General features: G+C 37.9%; 1 protein-coding gene across 3 annotated transcripts in view; it reads left to right on the top strand.

Annotated features, from left to right (window-relative positions):
* Positions 1-5,706: 5,706 nt before the first annotated feature.
* Positions 5,707-23,867, top strand: part of LOC142158222 (uncharacterized) — a 31,248-nt gene continuing 13,087 nt past the window's right edge. Inside the window, exons 1-2 of one of the 3 annotated variants that reach the window (XM_075211979.1) lie at positions 5,707-5,811; positions 17,031-17,589. In XM_075211979.1, the coding sequence (XP_075068080.1) occupies positions 17,037-17,589 (553 nt within the window). In that variant the 5' untranslated portion in view covers positions 5,707-5,811; positions 17,031-17,036. Of the gene's footprint in view, positions 5,812-16,194; positions 16,476-16,613; positions 16,701-17,030; positions 17,590-23,867 lie in introns of those variants that run through there. The other 2 variants (XM_075211978.1, XM_075211977.1) reach the window with 2 other exon arrangements.

Below are 23,867 nucleotides of genomic sequence, written 5' to 3'. Positions count from 1 at the left end.
CTATCTTTCATACAAATGTGGGTTTAGTTTGCAGCCTGAATGAGACTGGTCTGTATGTTTAAACCTGAGATTCCATCATCCTGGATGGTCTTGCTTGTAGAGATCAGGACAGAATGCAGGGCCCAATCAGAATTTGTATATATTAGTAATACATGTCTATGTAAACTGTGCACTTTAATTTTAACTTTGATTACGTTCTCTATATTGTAATTTCCCTCCTTAAACTTAATCATGAGTAGACCAGACTGTTGGTCATAAACCTCATTTGTTTTTATTTATGTTTTATGTTGTACAGTAGACCCAAAGGGATAGTGCTTAACTATTGTTATCCATGGGCTAGAAAGAGATTTATATGTATGTTTTCTGGTCTAAACACATATTTAGAATTAGCACCTTTATTTCCTGTAGTATATTGGTAACATTCAAATAAGTAGGAAGAAATGTAACATATTTTATAAAAAAGAATACATAAATCAAGATAATTTATATTTGAGATGTGTAGGTCCCACCCAAGAAATAAAAGGTCTTCAAGATGGGTGAATTAGATACTTTTGTACTCTTGCAAAAAAATTAAACAAATGATCCTTTATTAATATTCAAAGATTCATAATAATACTTAATTTCAAAAACTTTATCCAAAAGTTTATACTTAAGGTTGGCTGGGAATTAAGCTTTTTGTAACTCTCTATATGGGTTCCTCTACTGAATTTTGGCTTAAAGGTCCTCTTTCCCTTTGTTTTGCAACTTTGTAAGTAAATAGAACTCAAATTAGATAATGAGCAATGTTTCGCTTTCTGCACTTGTTGTGTTCCTGACACAAGGTTTCTCATCACTAAAAAGACTTTAGAGTTTCTTCCAAAAAGAAAAATATTTTGTCCCTAAAAGTGATCCTATTTTTTTCTAATGTACGCTCCATGTCTAAATCTTTTTTCTCTTATTATTTCACATTAAAATTCTTAAACTTTTTTGTCCCTCTGTATTGAAAATGACAATCCTCATAATTTATCTCATGTTTATTAAAATCTTTAGAGGAGCGTTTCTTGTCCTTCTAGATTTTAACTCCCTACTAATCTTATGTTCGGGGGAATGTTAACAGGTGGACTCATACATGGCTGAGTCCCTCTTTAAAGTTTCTATTATCCCACTCATATATTTCTTATACTTAATTATTATCTCTGTTTCCTTTTTCGATTAATTGTGCTAATTCCAGCATTTTTCAGACATTGTGTAATTTAACAGACAGCCATTTCTATTTTACTGAGTGCTTTATTTGTAACAAAAAATAATCAATTTCGTAAGATTGATACAGTGGCACAATGGTTAGAATTACTGTTTCATAATGCTGGGGTAATGGGTGTGATTCTGACAAATCTGTGTGGAATTTGTATGTTCTCCCAGTATTAGCCTGGGATTCCTCTGGGTGCTCTGGTTTCCTCCCATATGTCAAAAAACACATGGTAGGTTAATTATCTTGTGACAAAATTAAAATTAAAATGTGTACATGTGTTTATGTGGTAGGAAATATAGATTGTAAGCCGCGAGACTGATGAGAAAGGTTAAATATATGCTGTAAAATGTTGCATAACATGTAGGCACTATATAAAAAGTGATAATAAATATAGTCACATGTACAATCCGAAAGGAACTTATTCCATGTAGCTATAAATCCAATATCGTCAATACCATATGCAGGAGATTTTGTGATGCAATTAGAGCTGTATGCAATATTTATTTTAGAGAGGGAAAACCAGGTCTTAGATAATTGATTAATTGCATCAGATGAAACGCGTCAGGATATTTTCCAATACTGTATTGATATCTCTCCTGATCTTTCTGCTACTTTGCTATATAATCTTAGCTCCTGGAACTCTGAACAAGGTAGACAGGGAAGTAATCTGATTTTTAATTTCTGCTAATTGGGACCCTTAGGGGTATTCAGGCGTATTACAGGGAGAATTTTCTGACATTTGTGGAATAATTTAGAGTTGGGCACATATGGGATCAGAATGTACGCAGGTAAAGGATGCACGTAAAAATAGCGTAAGGATAATGTAGAGAAAGCGTGGGGAGATAGCGTCAAGATCTGGCTTGACAGTATTAGTAGTAAGTGCTGAAGTCACATTATCCTATTTGTACGTAATATAATAATGTAATTAAGAGTCATATACACAAGAGAGTAGCATTTTCCACATAAAATGTAATAAAGTACAAACACAAATAAAAAATTAAATAAAATTAAATACAAACATCTGTTGTCTCACCAATTTTTTATTTTTTTTACATAATTTGGGCATATACCCGTCTGTATTCAACTAGAAGTGGATCTGAAGAAACGTCTCCTGTTGAATACGGGTCTAGGCACACTCTGCATATACCACACTTACCATATGGAGACAGACACAACACACTGCTGGGTACGTACAATACATATGTGGAATATAAAGTCTCGACAGAGAGCACTGAAAAAAAGGATTGAGTTATTGTGACCTGTTACTAATATAGTTATTAATGGAAAAAAAAGCCCAAATTGACCCTCACCCACCTATGAAGTACATCATGATATTTTTAAAGTCTACTGTACATAAAATGCATTTTTACATTTGCTCTTGATTACAAACACATGTTCTAGCATGCAGACACGACCATCATCACTATCGCTCGCCACCTACACCTGTAGCTGCTGCAAATGGTACGACTGAAAAACACGTACATTAGAGATACCCAAAGCTTGAATTGGGCACTACTGCGTGTGCTTGTCTTTGGCACGCTTACTGTACATTGACTATATCCATACGCCCCCCTTCCTCCCCCGTTCAGTCCCTGAAATCGAAGGCTGTCGGAAGTGTCCTTTGCGTTCAAAGATGAATTGGATGTACTTGAGTTCACTGGTGTATAGTCCTTTTCTGGGCATATGCAGTGCAATTTACTGCAAAATACGTATTGGAGCTTACATCCTTAATGAACAAGCAAAGTTGCGAAGTGCTGGACTGCCCCGTTCAGTGAACCTTTAATCTTTACAGTTCAATGGGACACTTAGCTTATCTTTGATACTACATTAACTGGGAATCTATAATTTCCTTACCTCCATTCTATGTAATGTATTTCCTCTGAAATTGTGGATATATTGTTATTATGTTAATACATTTGCATGAGTTGTGCAATTGTTTAACTATGTTATAATAAATGTGTTATATTTAAGCTGGAGCCACTTTCTTGGGCATAGTTTCTGCCATATTTTATGTAAGTTATTTTATCTCACTCGCACCTACAAGACTTCTCCTGTGCTGCTCCTTATGGAATTCCCTGCCACGCTCAATCAGACTTTCCCACAGCCTTCAAATCTTTAGACATTATCTAAAACCCCATCTCTTTTTTAAATCTTACCTTATCCCTGATGATACTATTCACATTAATACACCCTCACAGCTGTCCCAATCTCCTCTCTAAGCCACACTCCTTTTATTTCAGCTGTGCCCTCTTCAACTTAGAATGTAAGCTCTCTAATGAGCAGGGTATTCTACACTTTGTTTTCATGTCTGCATTTATTTTGTCTGCCTTGTATGTCATTGTTTTATGTATGTCCTGTTTTCCCTACTGTACAGCGCTGCAGAGCACTGTGGCGCCTTACAAATCTACGATAATAATAATAAGTTATAATTATAATATAATATTTCATGGTTATATCCATCTGTGGACAGATATTATATACCGTGTGGCTCTATTTTCTCCTTGGTAATTTACTGCAGGTAGATGGGATATCTTCATACTGTAGACAGAGTTTATTACCCTGATTGACTCTTAAACGTTAAGATAGAGAAACATTGCTTTAGTGTAAGGTAAATTAAATGAAGAGATACTGACTGACTTTTCTTTTATGTGTGGTTTTGTTTTGAAGTTTTGCCAGTTCTACTTGATTCCTCCCTCTTTGTAGTAGTGATATGGTTAATGTCAAAGTAACAGTTCATTTTAACAGTCTCTCATTTACTCATCTCCTTCTCTTTGTATTAAAATCAATTGTGTTACCTTTCATCATCACACTGGCTATTCAGCTATTAATCTATCTCAAGGCATCATGAATACAGTTGACCTGATAAATAAGAAACAAACCACCTGCTCAAGGAATTTTGTGGTCACATGACGTTTACTCAGGCGTTTTTTTTTTGTGTGAACTGATCCTAAAAATATATATTTTTTTTAATGCAAACGTTTCCTGTTTGCAGTATGGAGCCAATTTTTATGTGATAGCGTCTGACATTTCAGTTGGAAACGGTAACCTATGAAGAGACACAGTTACATTTTATTTTATCTCTTAGCAAAGTGTTCCGATGACCAGACTTTTTAAATTGAAAATCAGGAGCACAGTAGACACTGTGTGCCATATATTTTCTAAATTAAATCCACCAGCACTTTTTATATACATCAGAGATTGACATTCATAAATTCTGCATGAATATGCCACAAAAATGTAGATATTTAAAATATGAGCCTCTATATATGTCAAGCAGAGGCCATTATGGAGATATAAAAAGCAGGTCCTATTCCTGGTGGTTAGTGTACACAGCACATCTCGGTGTCTAGTATATATTAGCAGACCACAAATCTAATAGCTAATGTACAGAGCAAATATCAATTCTGGTACCTACAATGCAGAAGGAATTACAACTTGGTAACTAGTGTACAAGGCAGATTCTTGTAACTAGCATTCAACACAGATCCCAAATATTGCATCTAGTATACAAAACATATCACTGATACTGATATTGCTGGTTAGTATATAATCTTATAAAGTAAGATTAATATTATACGGTAAGATTAAGAAAATCACTAGGGAGAGGATGACAGTGTAGAATCATGAATGTTTCACAATCCTTGACTCCCCTAATCATCATCATCATCTATTTATTTATACAGCGCCACTAATTCCGCAGCGATGTACAGAAAACTCATTCACATCAGTCCCTGCCCCATTGGAGATTACAATCTAAATCCCCTAACATGCACACAGACCGAGAGAGACTAAGGGCAATTTGTTAGTAGCCAATTAACCTACCAGTTTGTTTTTGGAGTGTGGGAGGAAACCGGAGCACACGGAGAAAACCCACACAAACGCGGGGAGAACATACAAAATCCACACAGATCAGGCCATGGTCGGGAATCGAACTCATGACCCCCAGTGCTGTGAGGCAGAAGTGCTAACCACTTAGCCACCGTGCTACCCTGAAGCCAGGTAGTCCTGAGCTAACCTGTGATGAACACAACCAATACATACAGTAACCAAATGCTGCATCTGTTTAATACCTGTTATACTTTGATGTGTACCCTTGTATTATGCAAGATGTATATTTAATTGCATGGAGAGTTTTGCATTTATCTTCATCAGGGACATATATATATTCCTCAAGAGCACCATTAACAATCCAATGAGGCTATACGTCAAAACAAAGACTAGGAGACTAAGGGGGCAACTGTTCTTAATATTTATCATTAGAAAATGGTTTAATGGAAATGTTTGCTTGATAAATATAGAGAGCGAGTATATTTGTTTCTAAATTGCATTCCAACAAGTTGACTGATGACATCACTTGCAATAACGAAGCCCGCCTGCTCATTGTTTTCTCTAAATTGTGCAATCTGGAAAGTATCATAGTATGAAAAACTGAACTTGTTAAGTTAAACCCATTGTGCGGAATTTCACAGAGCATCATTTTCTCAATACAGCAGAGGGAACTTTGCATCTATCTGAGCCGCAGATGTTGCTGAGTGGGTTCCCCAGGGTGATCTTGAGGAGCTGCAGCATAGAAGCTCATCCAGGTACAAGTCATGGAACTGTTTTAGATGAGATGAGCCCTGAAAGAATTTGGTACCAGCTTTTGTTACTCTATACTTAAACTACATAGTGGTGGCGTGCAGATAGTAACACAGATTATAGATAGCAAAAATCCAATAGATAGCTTGCATGTCCTGATTTTACTGTATCACGCCATTACTGAGCTACACTTTTGCATTGTAATATTATAACGTACTCAGCATTACTATTGAGTGTAGTACCAGTACTGGACACTTGGGGGACACCTATTATACATTTCCAAGTCATTCATTCTAAAATCCATATCCCTGTAAAAAATGTGTGCTCAGCCACCCCTCTCCTCCCTCCAAGTGAACAACCAGCACTAGTGCTATAGCCGGGACAAGTTACCGCAAAAGTCATTGAATAATGAATGTGAGGTTCCCCTGCTAAATTAGCAACCAGCATTCCCTAGCAGAGAGGAACATATATGTACCTAATAGAAGGAAAGGACACCAATATATTTTTTTAGCCATATTAATTAGGATAAAGACACACCAAAAGCTTTGTTCTGTAATCCAAACTGAAATAAGAGACAAAGGCAACTGCTCATTGTGAAGTCCGGCTGCAAAATGACATAGGGCCTGATTCATTAAGGATCTTAAATGAAGAGGATCCTTATTTCAGTCTCCTGGACAAAACCATGTTACAATGCAAGGGGTGCAAATTAGTATTCTGTTTTGCACATAAGTTAAATACTGACTGTTTTTTAATGTAACACACAAATACTTGATAGCTTATTTGTACACTTAAATTTAAAGTTGATATGTGTATGTTAAATGAAAAAACAGTCAGTATTTAACTTATGTGCAAAACAGAACACTCATTTGCACCCCTTGCAATGTAACATGGTTTTGTCCAGGAGACTGAAAAAAGGATCCTCTTCATTTTTTAAGATCCTTAATGAATCAGGCCCATAGAAATGAATGGAGCAGTAAAAGCCCTTTATCATCTACCTAAGTAGATTTTGCTACCATACACCAACATCTGCAAGACAATGTACAATATGTTATCTATATCAGGAAATATAGTAGTGTTATGTTATGCATATGATGCATTTTCCATGCCTACTGCGTCTGATAACTAAATAACTTTGAACTAAATGGAGCCATAGAAACCTTATGACTCTATCTAATTGTAGTGATATATTATGCATATGATGCACCTTTGCTCTGGACACACAATGTAGTACAGTATTATAGTACAATAATATCTGAAATTGTATATATACCCACAAAGATTGAGCAATTTTTTGGTCTGGAAATGTCGACACTATCATGCATGCAACATGTGAGATTTACATGATGTAGTACAGGTGGTATAGAATATTTATATTGTTTTCCAGCTTAGAGCTCCCTTGCCCTGTCTCCCACTCCTGTAACTGGTCATCCTCCTCGTTCTCCTGCACTGTGTCCTCCTCTTCGACCACATCCTCCTGCTGGGCTGCCTGTATAGCCAACTAATCTGTGTAACTTAAAGCATGAACATTTAAAGTGGGCATTTGTCTTATATTTATCTTTTCATACATGCAAAATTATTTGAAGATGTCTGAAGATATCTGTACATTAATAGACATGTTAATTACATTTTCATAACTGATACACATCTGTAACATGGGCTTTTATATAAGTTGTGTTTTTTTTAAAAACTATGTATCTAAAATATTATTGCACATTAACAAATCAAATGTGTTTTCGGATAAAGCCTTAACATAACTGTTGTCAGCAGTAATCATCAGTTGATATTGAAGTAAGGATTGTGCCCAATCTTTTGAATGGCATGTGGCTGCCGCCTCATTAAATCACCCCATCACTTCTGGGGCTGTCTTATGGAACAGTATATGTTTTTTACTGAAGTTTCTGTCACTCATGGTTACCACTTACAGAGCGGAATACAGTATCACCTGTGTGAAATAATGCAAGAATATGATTGGATGGCATTCATCATCGTGGTCTGCGTCATTATGTCGTCACACAGTGAATGTGCAGAAAGCTTATTGCGTCCGTCCCTATCAAATAATACTGAATTGATGTATCCATAGCAACAATGTATTATAAGAGCAACATGCTACAGTTACGTAGATAACATACAATAACACTGTCTGAAGTCTAGCTCGGCTACTGATCCACACAGTAACAAGCCATGATGTAATGACACAACCCCCAGTGATGTATGCCATCCAATCACTTCTTTAGAATATTTGAAATACTGTAGAAAGAAGTTGTTGTGAAAAAAGAGGAAGGAGAGCAAATTTAGCAAAAAAAAAAAGAAGCTCCTGATCCTTGTCAAATGCTTTGACAAATATATGCCCTCTGGGCTTTTAATGCCTCTAATGCCTTAAAGAAAAAAGAAAAGCACCTACAGGGCCATCAGAAGGAAAATCCTCTAAAATGTGATCACTCCCGCCCGCTCCCTGCGCTCAGCCAATGATCGCCGCCTCTCCTCCACTCTGATTACCTCTTCCCACTCTAGAATACAAGACTTCTCCCGAGCTGCCCCCCTTCACTGGAACGACCTCTCTCGCTCCATCCGTCTCTCACCCAATCTGTGCTCCTTCAAGCGGGCACTTAAAACTCACCTGTTCCTTAAGGCCTACCAACCATCCACTTAACCTCTCACCTCTTCTGTTTCTCACTGGCTCCTTTTTCTCTCCCCTTTGCTTCACTGGCTCCCTCTTGTGCCTGATTTTGTCTACCCTCCCTTAGGATGTAAGCTCGTATGAGCAGGGCCCGTCTCCCCTCCTGTCTCCACACCTGTTCTTCCGCTCCGTCTTTACAGTATTTGCCTGCCTGGAGTTTCTGAAGTTCTGGTACTTTGTGTTTATTGTTCTGTATTGTTTTACCCTGTATAGTCTACTGTTTGTACCATGTACGGTGCTGCGGATACCTTGTGGCGCCTAACAAATAAACGATAATAATAATAATAATAATAATAATAATAATAATAATAATATTTACCACTCAATCTGCAAGCTCAACAGCAATCTGAATAAGCAGCAGCTATATTTTTCCAGGAAAATGAGGATGGGGCTAGCAAGACATATACAAGACATACAGTACTGTAATGTGATGATGAATTCATTCATTCATGTATTAAATGTTTTATAGAGCACAACAATAACTCTTATCTCTATATTTATACTCACGTGTTTAGATCCATTTACTATTAGATGAAAAGCCCAAACTATGGTGAACACAACTGTTTTACAACTTCATTAAACTTATTAAAGGGTTAACGGCTGTTTATTTAAATTGAATGTTTTCTAATTCGTGAATTAAACATATTATATAGTAATGCTGATAGAACGTAAATGCAAAAAAAAACCACGTTGACCAAATTACTGTACAAATCTTGTGCTCTAATACACAGACACTATTGAAGCAGTATGTCATGATACATTAACATTACCTATATTGTAACAATAGATGCAATAAATACTCTGCTTCTTCTTATATACAAGTTCTGGACGTGTTGAGGGAAGCCAGCGGGCCTAAAGGTAGAGAATCAAAAATGCATGGGCAGGTGCGCCATAGGACTGAACAGATATCAAATGTCAAAATAAAATAACCAGCATAAATATTGCAGAGTCAGTATTACTTTATAGAAAAATAATTTATTACAACATCAAAGTTAAAAACATCACACAATGTACAACACTAAAGGTAATGAAAAATTCTCAAAAGACAATAATAATACCAATGAATATAAATTAGTATCTAAGTGTCCCATGTTCCTCCAAAAAGACAGGTAATCCTTATGTAAAGAGTGAGCTCTGTATCCTGCAGAAACACGATCACAGGTAAAGAACCCGAGCTCAGATCTTGTTTGAAACATTGTCAGAATGCATATTCCTATGCTCCAAAGTGAACGGCCAGATCACTGAATTAATGGGATGTAAATCAATAGTATATGCAAATGTCATAATAAATCCTGATATTATTTGTGCTGCATATTGGACTCTGTCACAAAGTTGAAATGAAAAGTATTATTAAGAGAGACATTGGTATAGAGCTCATCCCATTAGGATCAATAGCTGTTGGGGGAAAATCTCCCCTTCTTAATATCCACCCAAGCAGACAGACAGCTCGCAGTTGTAATCTCCACACGTTTATCTGGGCAGGGGCGCACGCAGGGGGGGTTTCTTGTTCTCCAGAAACCCCTCCCCTCCGCGAACGTACGGGCACTAAACATTGCCTCGGACACTTCTTTGACAGCGCCCCGGCTGCTGTACAGTACAGCATCGCTAAAAAATGGAGCATGTGCAGCAGCTCTCTCTCTCCTTATTTTTTTTGGAAGGGGAGAAAACCTCCCCCTTAAAAATCCTGCGTTTGCCCCTGCTGGGCGTTAATCAGCACTTTTCTCAAATCTTGTAACAAAGCGTTTTTGTATGTTCATCAAAAGGAGATAAAAAGACAGAAATCGAGATCAACATAAACCTTTTTGGGCTCAGCCACGAGTATAAGGTGTTACTGACGCGTTTCGTCATTGCAGATATGACTTTCTCAAAGATAACTGGCATTCATATCACTGCCTTTATATAGTTGTATATCCCTATAACCAGGGTAATCACCTGAGATAATGATGTCATTCTAAGATCATATATCTTTAAAACAGTAGCGATTGTATTATCTAAAACCACCATAGCATTTCTAATATAAAACAAAAAGCAAAAATTCATCATCTTCCTGTTCTAACTCTAAATCTAAAAGGCTGAAGGGAACATGTTACCTAATTAGCTCGGTAATTAAGCAAGTTATTTTTTTTCCAGCATATTCCCAAAAAATGCTTCCACATATATTCACCAATAAACACTGATGTATGAAATTGTATTATGATCCCAACTTATGGGACAGCGTTTATAACGGAACATACAGATATATGCACAAATAATTATCTTGTCAGTATGGGAAAACCATAGAGAGAGAGTCTCAGTGTTTATAATTAAACATCCTGATTATTGCATATGATGAAAAAATAATCCGCTACCTAACATAGTCGTTCACTCTTAGGGCAAAAGAGATAATATTCATATCTTTCATAAAAAGTAGCATTATTTAATAATTGAAACATAATCAGTAATAAAAAAAAACTATTATTTTTTATAAATTATTATCATAATATTATTAATTAAAATTTGCTGCTCCCCTAAATGTAGAGGCTGCTTCTCATGGCCATCCTGAGATAATGGGGTCATGCGTTACTCATTTGGAAGAATACAGGGCAGCACGGTGGCATAGTGGTTAGCACTTCTGCCTCACAGCACTGGGGTCATGAGTTCAATTCCCAACCATGGCCTTATCTGTGTGGAGTTTGTATGTTCTCCCTGTGTTTGCGTGGGTTTCCTCCAGGTGCTCCGGTTTCCTCCCACACTCCAAAAACATACTGTTAGGTTAATTGGCTGCTATCAAAATTGACCCTAGTCTCTCCCTTGCTGTCTGTGTCTATCTGTGAGTGTTTGTCTATGTTAGGGAGTTTAGACTGTAAGCTCCAATGGGACAGGGACTGATGTGAGTGAGTTCTCTGTACAGCGCTGCGGAATTAGTGGCGCCCCATAAATAAATGGTGATGATGATGATGATGATACATGACCACCTGGAAGAACTGGTCACGGATGAATAATTTTTTGCACTGGTCTCGATTTTATTAGTTTACTTTGAATTATTATTGTTCTTTATATTATATTTAGGTTTTTTTGTTAATGAGTGTTCTAAATTTATTTGACATCTGATTGAATAATTTTGAACTTATTAAATTATTTTTTCACAATGAGTCAGATAAAGATGGGAAATGCCTGATATACAAAACTGTGTATCTCATCTCTCTTTCTGTCTGTATTACCCAGTATTATTTTATTACTGTGTTTCTTCCCAATTGTAAAGCGCTACGGAATTTGCTGGCGGTATATAAATAAATGTTCATGATGATGATGACACTGTATTATACTGACAGTTGTCTGGTGAATATTGCAGACTCATCTACATAACAAACACATCTCTGCTCTCTATTCTCAGTCGGATGTATCTGTAGGCTAAATGCATAAACCAGATGTATTTCTATACTATCTTCCAATACGTCCAACTCAGGATACACACGCAAGACTTGAAGTTTGAGGATGTATTTTTGCATCTACATTTAAGTTAAGGGTAAATCAGGCCCTGTATGTATGAAAGTGTTTTCAGGAAAATGACTGTTGCAGACCTTCCCCCATGCCACTTATCTGCAGTGTACAATGCCAGATTTATTTTTGCCATTTGACTAGTTGAATTAATTTACATTACAATAGTTTGCTGCAAAGACTGGTGGATGTGAGATAATGGAACCAATTAAGTTTCAACTCAGGTAGATAACCTACTGTAATAGTGTAACACAATATAATGTAGATCTTGGTGTTGTGTAGGTGTGAAGATACATCATAACACTGGGACATAAGGCAGTTCTATGTCATTAGCAGCAGAGCTCCCTAAGAAGTAGTTGTGTTTGTTTCAGGCTTTTAATTTTAATTCCCTTTGGACTACGTCATGGATGTAGTTTCTCTAAGGACTGATCCAGGAAGAAGTTTCCCTTTGTATTTAACAGGTTAATTGAATGTCTCTGTGGTTTTTTTTTGTATTAGCTATGTGTATTTAACTATAACTTCCAGGAAGCTCTTGCTGCTACTTGTAGTTCCACAAGCTTCAGCATGCCTTGGTAGCCATAGGCATGCTGAAACTTTTATTTCTACAAATGCCATCATGTCCAAGCAGTCAGTGTCAGGTCTTGCTGGCACTTGTAGTTCTACAAATATACTTAATGATTTTCTGCCTTTAAACTATTACCCATCACTTATCACTCAAGAGGTGCCAGGATGAGCCCCAGTACCATTCAACACAGGGTTCATTGTCCTGTCGTTGGGTACCCATACAGTTTTTGTAGGCCCAATTGCACTAGTTTCACATTATGACAGGTCTGACTACAGGTTATCATTTAAAAAAAATAAAGTATTTTGGGAATGTGATGCAATGTGTTTCCTTAAGTGTGTTACATTAATGGCAGCCTGATGTGTCTGTGGTATAGAGATTGTAAGCTTGTGATCTGGGTCATATAAGTGCTGTCTGTTAATACCCAATCTTGTTTACCTGAGTTTGTTCCCAATTGTACAGCACATTGGAGTATGCTGGAGCTATATAAATAGATGTTAATAAATAAATGTAATGCTTGCTACATCTGTACCTAACATACAGGTGGTCTTCTCCCATTGTAGTCTTGTGCATTTATAGTCAGTCAGGTGTCACCACAATATTGTGTATGGGGTTTGTGTAAGGGGGTTCAGGAATGGTCCCTATGATCTACATCACCGTCAGGGGCGGGCTGACCCGGGGGGCAGGGGGGCATCGGTCCCCCGGGCCGCTCATTCTCACCGCTATTAGGGCCGGGGGGTAGGCCGGCCGGCTGCCCCCCGGAGGCAGCATCCCATGACATGCGATGCGGCTGCGTCATTGGACGCGGCCGCATCACGTGTCATGTGATGCGGCCGCCTGGGCGCCCCCCCGGGCTGCAATCGGCCAGCCCGTGCCTGATCACCGTACTCTTGGAATGGAAGGCTTACATACACATTACAGTGCAATTAGGTTTAGAGTGTGTCATACTTGCCAGGAGATCATGCATTTCTACTGCATCCAGACCACTTCCTAGTGAATTGGGAGGATGAGGGTCTCAATGTCACTAATTACCCAAATCGTGTCATTTTGACCACACACCCATAACTGATTAACACAAACACGGCATTTCGCTGTGGTGGGCGGTCTAAAATGACATGATTTGTGGCACCACACCTCCCCTGTACTTGCACTTGGCCATCCCTCTGGAAAGTGGACAAATATGAAGTGTGATGCACACAAAACTAAGCAGAATATTTAAGCACCTTAGTAAGAGCAAAATCTATCCTATCTACCATCCAGAATGGGTACTTGGCCATAGTCGATTACACCTTTCAGGCCCAACCCATCATGTTAACTCCTAATTACGAACATAGACTGCACATATGTTATTAGATAAATCATTGTCCAATTATATTCTGTCAAGTAGATCCAAAGAACATTCGCTCTATCCGAGCATAGGTTTGAGAAACACTGATCTTAAGGAAACCACATTTTCTAATTTCCAGGCATTTTGTCTTGAACACAGGAACATCTTGAAGAGTCCCATAGAAAACTTGTTCACAGGACATAATTTGCTGTAACCCTTCAAATTCCAAGGGCTAGATTTACTAAACTGCGGGTTTGAAAAAGTGGGGATGTTGCCTATAGCAACCAATCAGATTCTAGCTATCATTTTGTCAAAGGAAGGCTAGAATCGGATTGGTTGCTATAGGCAACATCCCCACTTTTTCAAACCCGCAGCTTAGTAAATCTAGCCCCAAGTGTCATTAGTGCAGATTAGGGGATGAAAATAGTTACAGCACCGTATTATCATATACCAGCTGTCGTAAATGTCTCCTTTAATTTTTTACGCAATAACTTACCTGTCAAACCTACCTGTCCTCTAATTAGGTGTAAAATCCATACATGTCGCTATCACACAGCAACACCCATAGAGGTTTTGTTCCCTGCATTTGTCTGAATCACACATGAGTCCTCATGCTGTGTTGCCATCAAATTTTAAGCCTGCTCAGTGAATATCCCTGTATGAAATGTATTGAAAAGAACTTAAGAAGGAGAAGCAGTGAAGCAAAGAAGCTAATGTCTTCTTGCAGCGGAGCATGCTGGATTTATATGATTCATATATAAACATGTTTAGACCTCTGAAGCTCCTATTCGGCTAAATAATTTACCCTCTGTGTTTTAAAATGCAGATCTCTTAATGGGTTACTTTCAAAGGCAAAATAAAGCTAAAAGATATATATATATATATATATATATATTATTTTTTTAAAAAATATTTTAACACAGTAAACTAAATAAATATATCAGCATCAAATATAATAACACAAATGTATTATTGCTACAATATCATTAGTGTTCCCCAGGGAGTTGTTCCATGCAACCGTTTTTTCTTGGGGTTGCCGAATCATGGATATACCATTCTATCCATGTCCCACAACAGGGTAAAAATAAGTAATATATTCTTTAAATAAAAAAGACATTCAGCATTACACAGGTACACACTTGTTCTTCTACCCTTGATGTTGTTTTAGATGTCTTACTAAAGCAACTGGTACTGTGTTCTTCTGTGTAGGAAGGGTAATGAGGAACAAGACTGTATATTCTCAGGTCCTTGGTTCAAGAAATGCAATCCCGGGAATATTTCGGAGGGCTATGCTTAGAGGAGATGTCCAGCCATGGAGGTATTTTACTATTAAGACATATGCTCCCTAGATAACAGAATAGTAGGAGACAACTGCCATTTGGGCATAGCAATAAGTGGTGCAGCGGCTATGGGGCCTGAAGGTAAAGAGGGACCTGACAATGCTGAATCCCCTACTCTACATTTTTAAGAGGGCACCCATTTCCCCCCTGATCCCTCTTTGGAGTGGCACATGTTTAGAAGAGATCTCTACTCTCTTCTATTGTGATCAGAGGGGCCCAGTGATACATGGTTAAACCTATGCATTTGGAATATGCTCACCCTCCTGTTGGTTGCCTAGTGGCGGATTCTCCTGCCGACACTGGCAGAAGTCATTTAAAAGTCTGCTCTTCTGATACAGGGTCGCTTGTAATGTGACAAGAGCAGTGATTGGTCACCCTCCAACAGCAGCCATAATGTCACTCATAATCTATCACTGAGAGAGAGCCAGTGTACACCACATCTATATTCAGTTAGTACTTTCAACTGGTATGAAGGTAAAAGCTTACTTATAGTTAAACATATATTTTTTTTTTCTCTAGTTCAACATGGAACCTTCTGATTTATTTAGGTTGACATATCTATATTTTTAACTTTTATTATCACCCACTGAACTGCATAAAAGCAATCTCTAACCATTACCCGTTGGGATCTACTACAAGATGTGTTTGTGAAACCCCCCATTGAGTAATAGACTTTATCTGATATAAGGTAAATGAAACAAGTGCTGTAAAATTCCTCCATAAACTTTCATATTTAGTGCTTGGAATGAAAAACAAAGAAGAGATTTTCCTAGACGGCTAGAGGCGAAACAAGATGCTGAAATGTTCCTTCTTTTGTTTTCATTTATATGGAAGTAAACGGAGGGAGTTTTAGTTATACCTATTCTTGGCTTCTGTTTTTATTTTGGTAAGTAAATTATCTATCCCCGCAAAAATGCAGGAAGTGGTCGTGAAATCCAATAGCTCTTAAACATCTTGACTATAGCTGAACCTCAAAGGGAAAAAGCGTTTTTACAAACTTCAGTCTGAAAGAGGAGATTGACTGACTACATAGTGAAAAGAATTCCTGTCCTTTGCTTCCATAATTAGGCTAAAACCAGGATTTACATTTGCGAGAGTCACTAACACTTAACCTTATTCTTCACTGCTCTGTCAAAGTGACAGCATAGGGGGGATACCCAGGACACTCTTAATTAAGGAAAGAAAAAACTTCAGTGGATTCTACAAACCAGCGGAGATGTATGTATATTATATAAAGGGAGAAATGCTTATGGATATGTGAAAAACAAGAGGATTTTAATTTTAAGGTAAGTTACAGAACACTTTAAGCTAGTGAGCGGAGGGTTAATGGGTGGTCTCTGAGAAATTTGAAGCTAATGAAATCTGAGGAATGTTGCACATTACATTCCCTGGCTTGTAGATTTTTTTTCTACAGAGGTCACTAGGTTGGATAGACGGAGTTCTCTGAACTGATGATCAGTCATTATTTGGATGTAGCATTACAGAGGACCTGACTTCCAAGTCTTCCCAAGGTATTCAGCAATAAAAATATCTCTTTCAAGATTTGTTCTTAAACAAGGGACTAAAGCTGAGACATTGGCAAACACATGCTTGAGTGGCTTATATATATATATATATATATATATATATATATATATATATATATATATACATATAAGTCATATAGGTTGTTTTACTTTGTTGGAAGAGTGCATTTTATATGTGCCAGAAGACATTTAGACAACAGAATGTCTGGTCTGGTTGGGATGGTGCTTTTGATTCAATTTTAACATGTTATTAAGCAGTTATTAAGTTAATGTTGGTTTGATTCTAATGTGTGTTTTGCTTTTGTGTTTTTGCAGATAACCATGGTGGGTCGGTGGTCCTGTGCATGGCTAAGTTGTCTTCTATTCTTGCTTGTATGTTATGAAATCTCTGCGGAGGGATGTCCTGGGGGACCATCCTGCACCAGCAGTTCTATAGAGAGTGATCAGCAAAAGCCGTGTGTGGGTACCAGGTGCCCAGCTAAAGCAAGCAAAACCTCACGTTCCCATCGACACGCAGCCAGCAGTGATGGATATTTACAGTCTGGGAGCGCCAGTCAACAGCCCCCACCTTCCGCAAGAGGGGACTTTTCTGGTACTACAGACACCTGGGGAGGAACGCAACATCACAGCAGCAACGTTACCAGGGATTGTAAAGGAATTGAATGTAAACTGCCCCTGCGGATCCGCATGAAGTCTCGGAGCAGAGTTTCTTGCACTGGGGAAGGATGCCCACCTGCAGAGGGGCAGCAGACTTTGGTGCATTTGTCAGACAGGGCAGCTCAGTTTATTGGAGAGGCACCAGATCTCCAATACTCAACCTCGGAGCTAGGAGGAGCACCTCTGGGAGTTCAACTCACGTGCGATATCAAACCAGGTAAGTGTGCAAAGTGCTGAGAAGATGAAGAAATCTTTCTGAATTATCATTAACTTATTGTCAGGACTGGAGGCAGAATATGTTTAGGACAATAGCTTAGTGACACAATATAAAATAAAAAGTGTGTAATATCAGAACAAGAAAGTTTTAGGATGCAAGAAAAGACATTAGGGGGTAAATTTATCAAGATGCGGGTTTGAAAAAGTGGAGATGTTGCCTATAGCAACCAATCAGATTCTAGCTGTCATTTTGTAGAATGTACTAAATAAATGATAACTAGAATCTGATTGGTTGCTATAGGCAACATCTCCACTTTTTCAAAACTGCAGCTTGATAAATTTACTCCTAGATGTGTTAACCCACCAATTGTTGTAATCAGTGTGATTCCAAATGTAAAAGATGTAGAGCCATCACAATCAAAGTGGTACATACTAGACACAATCCACCCTGACCACATGAATGATTGATGTGTAAAGTACATGTAACAAACACATATTTTGTATAGACCTCCTACTAACATTGCACAATACATATATGGTTTGAATATGTGAGCTTTGCATTGTCTCTTAGTGCTTTTTATTTATTTTTTTATAAAACTTTGGACAATATTTATTGCCTTGGAGACTTAAAAAGAGAACAATTTGAGTATTCAATTAGAATTATTTCACTTACCCAGTAAAGTATGTTTGAATGGTCTGACAAGAAGCTATAGGAGTCTCTTGCTGAGTCAAAATTCATGTTATATCTAGCAATACATTTTATGCTGTAATTAGACAGTATCATAAAGTACAGAGGTATTTTGGGAACAGTCCAGGGAATTTACAGTTGTTCCCATATTCTCCTTCCATCAGACATGAGAAAGGGTCGACATGCTTGGGGCCAACTGGTGGTCGCTTGATATATTCCACGACAAGTCCAAACTTGGATGTAAGAGTAAGAGATCAGCAGCTTCACAACATAAGAACTATCAATCTTTGTGCTGCTTATTTTTGTAGATAATTTAAAAAGGGAACTAGATGACAGCCTCCAAGGGATTAAATGATTAAAAGTTTTAGCTGTATTAATATATTCAAAAAGATAAAGGAGGTTAGGAAGGGAGGGAGAGAGGGATTAACTGAACCAAATGCCTTTAGAGCTACAGGAGGGTGATTCTTTATGAAGAACTAAAACTATTATATACATCATGGATAATATAGGGGCTTGGGTAAAACATTTTGATCTAAACTTTATTATAGACCATGTGATAAAAAACAAATATATTATCATTATGGCATTTTATTTATATATTTATTATTTATTTACAGTTAGCACCAAGATATTATTACAGACTAAAATACTAGGTAATTAGGAACTTGATAACAGAGCTTACAATCTAAACGGAAGGAGAGGATTTAGATGCATATAGTAAATATTATGCAGGTATCACGTAGAATTAGTAGATACCTTAGTGTGCCCTACTGTCTGTAGGGACCACCTGAGCGACATCGAGGACTCCTGCAGTTACTCTGGGGAGATGCAGTTGTAGGAGACTATAGGGGTCAAGAGAACAGACAGTATTACAATCAAAAACGCCATGTCAATCACATTCACTTAGGGAAATACATGAAGGGAAATACAAAGTCCTTAGGCACTACCATAATCAAAAAATGGATCAAGGCAGGCAGCACATTTTATTAGTAAGGACACTCAATGGTTGGGAACGTGTTTTTTGAATAATCGCTCAGAAACAGGTTTTCAGCACGAATTGGGTTAAATATTTACTGAGTTGTTACTAGTACTTCTAGAGGCCCATTGTGTTCTGACATAGTTATTTACTTGATGATGTCTTATATGCCTTGAATTAAATATCCCACTAGCATTACCTATTCATTAACGTTTCCTCTTTCATTCAGAGAGATAACATTTCGTATTGAAGAATTTCTCTTCCTACTGTTTATTTTTATCTGATTCCCTCTTTTACAGCTGTTTCTTTATGAGACTGCCTTAGTCTTTCATTACCTGCACCTTCCTCTGTTCTGCATTATGTTGAATTATGTGTCCAGGACTTGAAGTAAAACTTGCTGAAAGGCAGCATTATGTTTCAAAGTATCCAATTGCTTTCCCTGGGGTATGTTTCATTTGATGTAGTGAGTGATTGTTGTTTAATTATTCACTGCTTTGCATTGACACTAGACAGGAGTAGACAAGAATATATATATATACCGGTATATATATATATATATATATATATATATATATATATATATATGTATATATATATATATATATATATATATATATATATATATATATATACATTATAATAATTATTGCATTTATGGTGCTTTTCTGAAGTTAATAAAGATGATATCCATAAATATGTAAACATATACACTATGCGGAAAAAAGCATTGCTTGACCATTACACCAACAGGGACTGTAATGACATTGTATTCAAACACATACACTTTAATATGGAGTTGGTCCCCCTTTTGCAGCAATAACAGCTTCCACTCTTCCTGTAAGACTTTCCACAAGACGTTGGAGTGTTTCTATCGGAATTTATGCCTGTTCATTCTGTAGAGCATTTATGAGGTCAGGCACTGATGTTGGACGAGGAGGACTGGCTCGTAATCTCCGTTCCAGTTCACCCCAAAGGTGTTCGATGGGGTTACAGGTCAGGGCTCTGTGCGAGCCAGTCAAGTTCTTCCACAACAAAATCATCAAACCATGTATTTGTAGTCCTTGCTTTTTGGACTGGGGTACAGTCATGTTGGAATAGAAAAGGGCCTTCCCAAAACTGTTGCCACAAAGTTGGAAGCATAGCATTGTCCAAAATGACTTGTTATGCTGTAGCATTAAGATTGTTCTTCACTGGAGATAAGGGGCCTAGCCCAAACTCTGAAAATCAGCCCCATACCTTTATCCCTCCTCCACCAAAATTTACAGTTGACTTAATGCAGTCAGGCAGGTAACGTTCTCCTGGTATCCACCAAAAACAGACTTGCCCATCTGACTGCCAAACAGAAAAGCGTGATTTATCACTCCACAGAACATGTTTCCACTGCTCCACAGTCCAGTATTGGTGTGCTTTATACCACTGCATCTGACGCTTGGCATTGGTCTTGGTGATGTGAGGCTTGCATGCAACTGCTTGAACATGGAAACCCATTCCATTAAGCTCCCGCTGCACAGGTTTTGTGCTTACATTAATGCCAGTGGGAGTTCAGAACTCTTCAGCTATGGAATCAGCAGAGCGTTGGCGACTTTAATGCACCATGCGCCTTAGCAGTCGTTGACCCCACTCTGTGATTTTATGTGGTCTTCCACTTCATGGCTGTGTTGTGGTTGTTCCTAAATGCTGCCACTTTCTAATAATATCACTTACACGATCAGTCTTATTGCAAAGGTGGCATCCTATCACAGTACCACGCTTGTAGTCACTGAGCTCTTCAGAACGACCTTGTTTCACAAATGTTTGCAATTGTATTCCAACAGTCCGCTGTACATACAGGAGATCTGAAGTGATTAACCCGCCATAATAATCTAAAGTTACCTGGTACTGAAAACTAAATCTACATACAAAAGTGCACCAAAAAATATGTAGCTGACATAAACCTAGACCCCAATGCCAGTGATATATTACCACATATAAACAACATTGCCAGTCATGCTAGAGATCACCCCCACTTAATAGTAAATAGGCCCCACAGACTTAAAAACACACAAAAGAAAAATGTAGAGGTAACTGTTCATCTGGACTTACAATCTAAGTGAACATAGAGAGATTTGATATTACACAAGACATTGCAAGAACTTTAATTAATGCTCTCATATTGCCTTATGTAGAGATAGGAGCAATGCAAAAAAATGAGCAAATTTGCTTCTGGAAAAACCATGTTCCAATGCAAGGGGTGCGTGATGCATTTATTTTTTTTCATGCATGAATATTTCTGGCTGCTTTTGCATCTAGCACACAATGCAATTTAGAGCTGAACTAGATGCTTTGGTTTCCTCCCACAATCCAAAAACATACTAGTAGGTTAATTGGATGCTATCAAATTGACCCTAGTTTGTGTGTGTGTGTGTGTGTGTGTTAGGGAATTTAGACAGTAAGCTCTATTGGGGCAGGGACTGATGGAAGTGTGTTCTCTGTACAGCGCTGCAGAATTAGTGGCACTTTAGAAATAAATAAATGATGATGACCATCCACTTTATTAATAATTTTTCATTGAAGCCTCTTTTCTGTCTTTAATAAAACAATACCTGCCACACTGCTTCCACAAAGGGCTATCCCATGTATGTATATTTACAAACAGGTCACAATGTACAGACATATGTTCACGATGTTCCAAAACAGGAAAAGCTGTAGTATACACAGCTCAATACTACCAACCAACAAACTGAGTTTATATAACTGATGTAGTTACCTCTAACCTTCCATAATCTTCCACGATGACTAGTGCTATTCCCTTCTTACAGGTCTTCCTCTAACCAGACTTTCACCCCACAATTCATTTTGAATGCAGCAGCAAGCGGTGAAGATTAAATATGAGCAGTTGGAGTAGTTGATCTTAAGGTGTCCATACATGTGGGGGAATTTCATCTTATAATTTAACTAGTTTAGGCCAAACCATCCCAAAATTGCTGTTTGTGCACCTCCACTGACAGCTAACAATATCCAAGAATGATTAAAATCTATTCAGGGATGAAGCCTTGCTAGCTGAGAATGGAAATATCTGATCACCATGACTGTTATGCCTATGCATCCACCTGCTGACCGATCTTATCAGGCTCCATGAGATGCGGCTATTTGGCATGACCACTTTGGTTATGCTGAGTTATATGCTGATCACCCTGAAATATCCCCACAGGCCAGGAACAGAAACAATACAGACTCCATCACATAAACATTTTCTGACCGCCTTTACAAATTACATGCTTCAGTTTCAGTTCAGAACAGAGAGCAAAGATAAGTGCTTGAACCATTGACCCCTGTGCCAGCAAATGCCTGCAAACACTTAAGAATTATGCACAATTTTTGCATTGTTGTCCAACCTGTACTTTACGCTGCTTTCAGTGTGAACAGGTGCAGCCATATAGACAAATAAATAAACCATGCGCTTTTTGAGCAATTTTAAAAAAAATTTGTACGCACATAAATCATACTTGCCTACATTTTGCACCTCCCGAATGGGAGATCCCAGAGGGAGGTCCAAGGGACAAGTAAAAGTGCACTGGACGTGATGACACAATTTGCAGAACTTTGGACCTACCATCTGCTGTGCAAGGATGCAACTTACATAATTGTACAGTGGAGGTGGGGCTAATCTGACACAATTAGCATAAACAGGCTCCACCCACCACTGTGTGATGACGATACTCTACTGTGTGTAGGTGGCTGTAAGATAAAAGAATACAATGAAAAGAGAAAAGGAGTATAAGGAGAAAAGGAAAAAAAATATTGTCAAAATACAATTCAGTGTATGAATGATATGATAATCATGCCATTACCAATATTCAACATCTAAAAACACAATATGCATTGATTTGTTGTTGGTCGCAAAGTATTTTCATGTATTTGCAGTTTGGGGTATTATAGCACCTTTCCCAAGTATCTGAGTCTGATCTGCCTCTGATAATTAGGGACGCGTCTGTTCAGCGTATGTTGTGTCTTTAAAACATATGTTCATAATAGCCTAAGGGACCACGGGCACACAGATGTTTTATTATTTCAATGAAACATTTTTTCAGTCGTCAATAAATTTAAAATGTGTTTAACATATTTTTTCTCTCTTTTTATGCTATTTATTTTATTAGTAGTTTTTTTAGTAATGGAAATGAATGGTCAAGTCTGGACTTTCAGCTCCACTGTGCTTTAGTCGGGTCACACATTCGTGTGGAGAGTGCTACAATATGGCACATGCAAGGTAATTTATAAGGGCGTAGTTATTCAACTATGTTGGTGGGGCAATGCCTATAAAACAGAGGAAAACACAAATTTGGCTGTCAAGGCAGCTGAGCCAAATAGTGACACCACACATCTGTATCTCTTAGCTAGACCACCGCATACTTGCCTACTTTTCAAATCTGCAGTCCAAGAGATCGGAGTACAGATCATGTGACAGAGGGTAGGAGGGGGCGTGACAACGTAATTACCTCATTATAGCCCCGCCCCAACCATAAAATACAGTAATTCAAGGTATTGAATAGCGGGGGCAGGGCTTAATGATGCGATTAAGCCCCCCCCCGCTATTCAATGTCGTGAAGTTCGTCATTTTACAGGGTCCTAGAGGTTT

Source organism: Mixophyes fleayi, chromosome 5, assembly GCF_038048845.1.
Source record: "Mixophyes fleayi isolate aMixFle1 chromosome 5, aMixFle1.hap1, whole genome shotgun sequence".
NCBI lineage: Eukaryota > Metazoa > Chordata > Amphibia > Anura > Limnodynastidae > Mixophyes > Mixophyes fleayi.
This window is presented reverse-complemented; position numbering and strand designations above follow the sequence as displayed.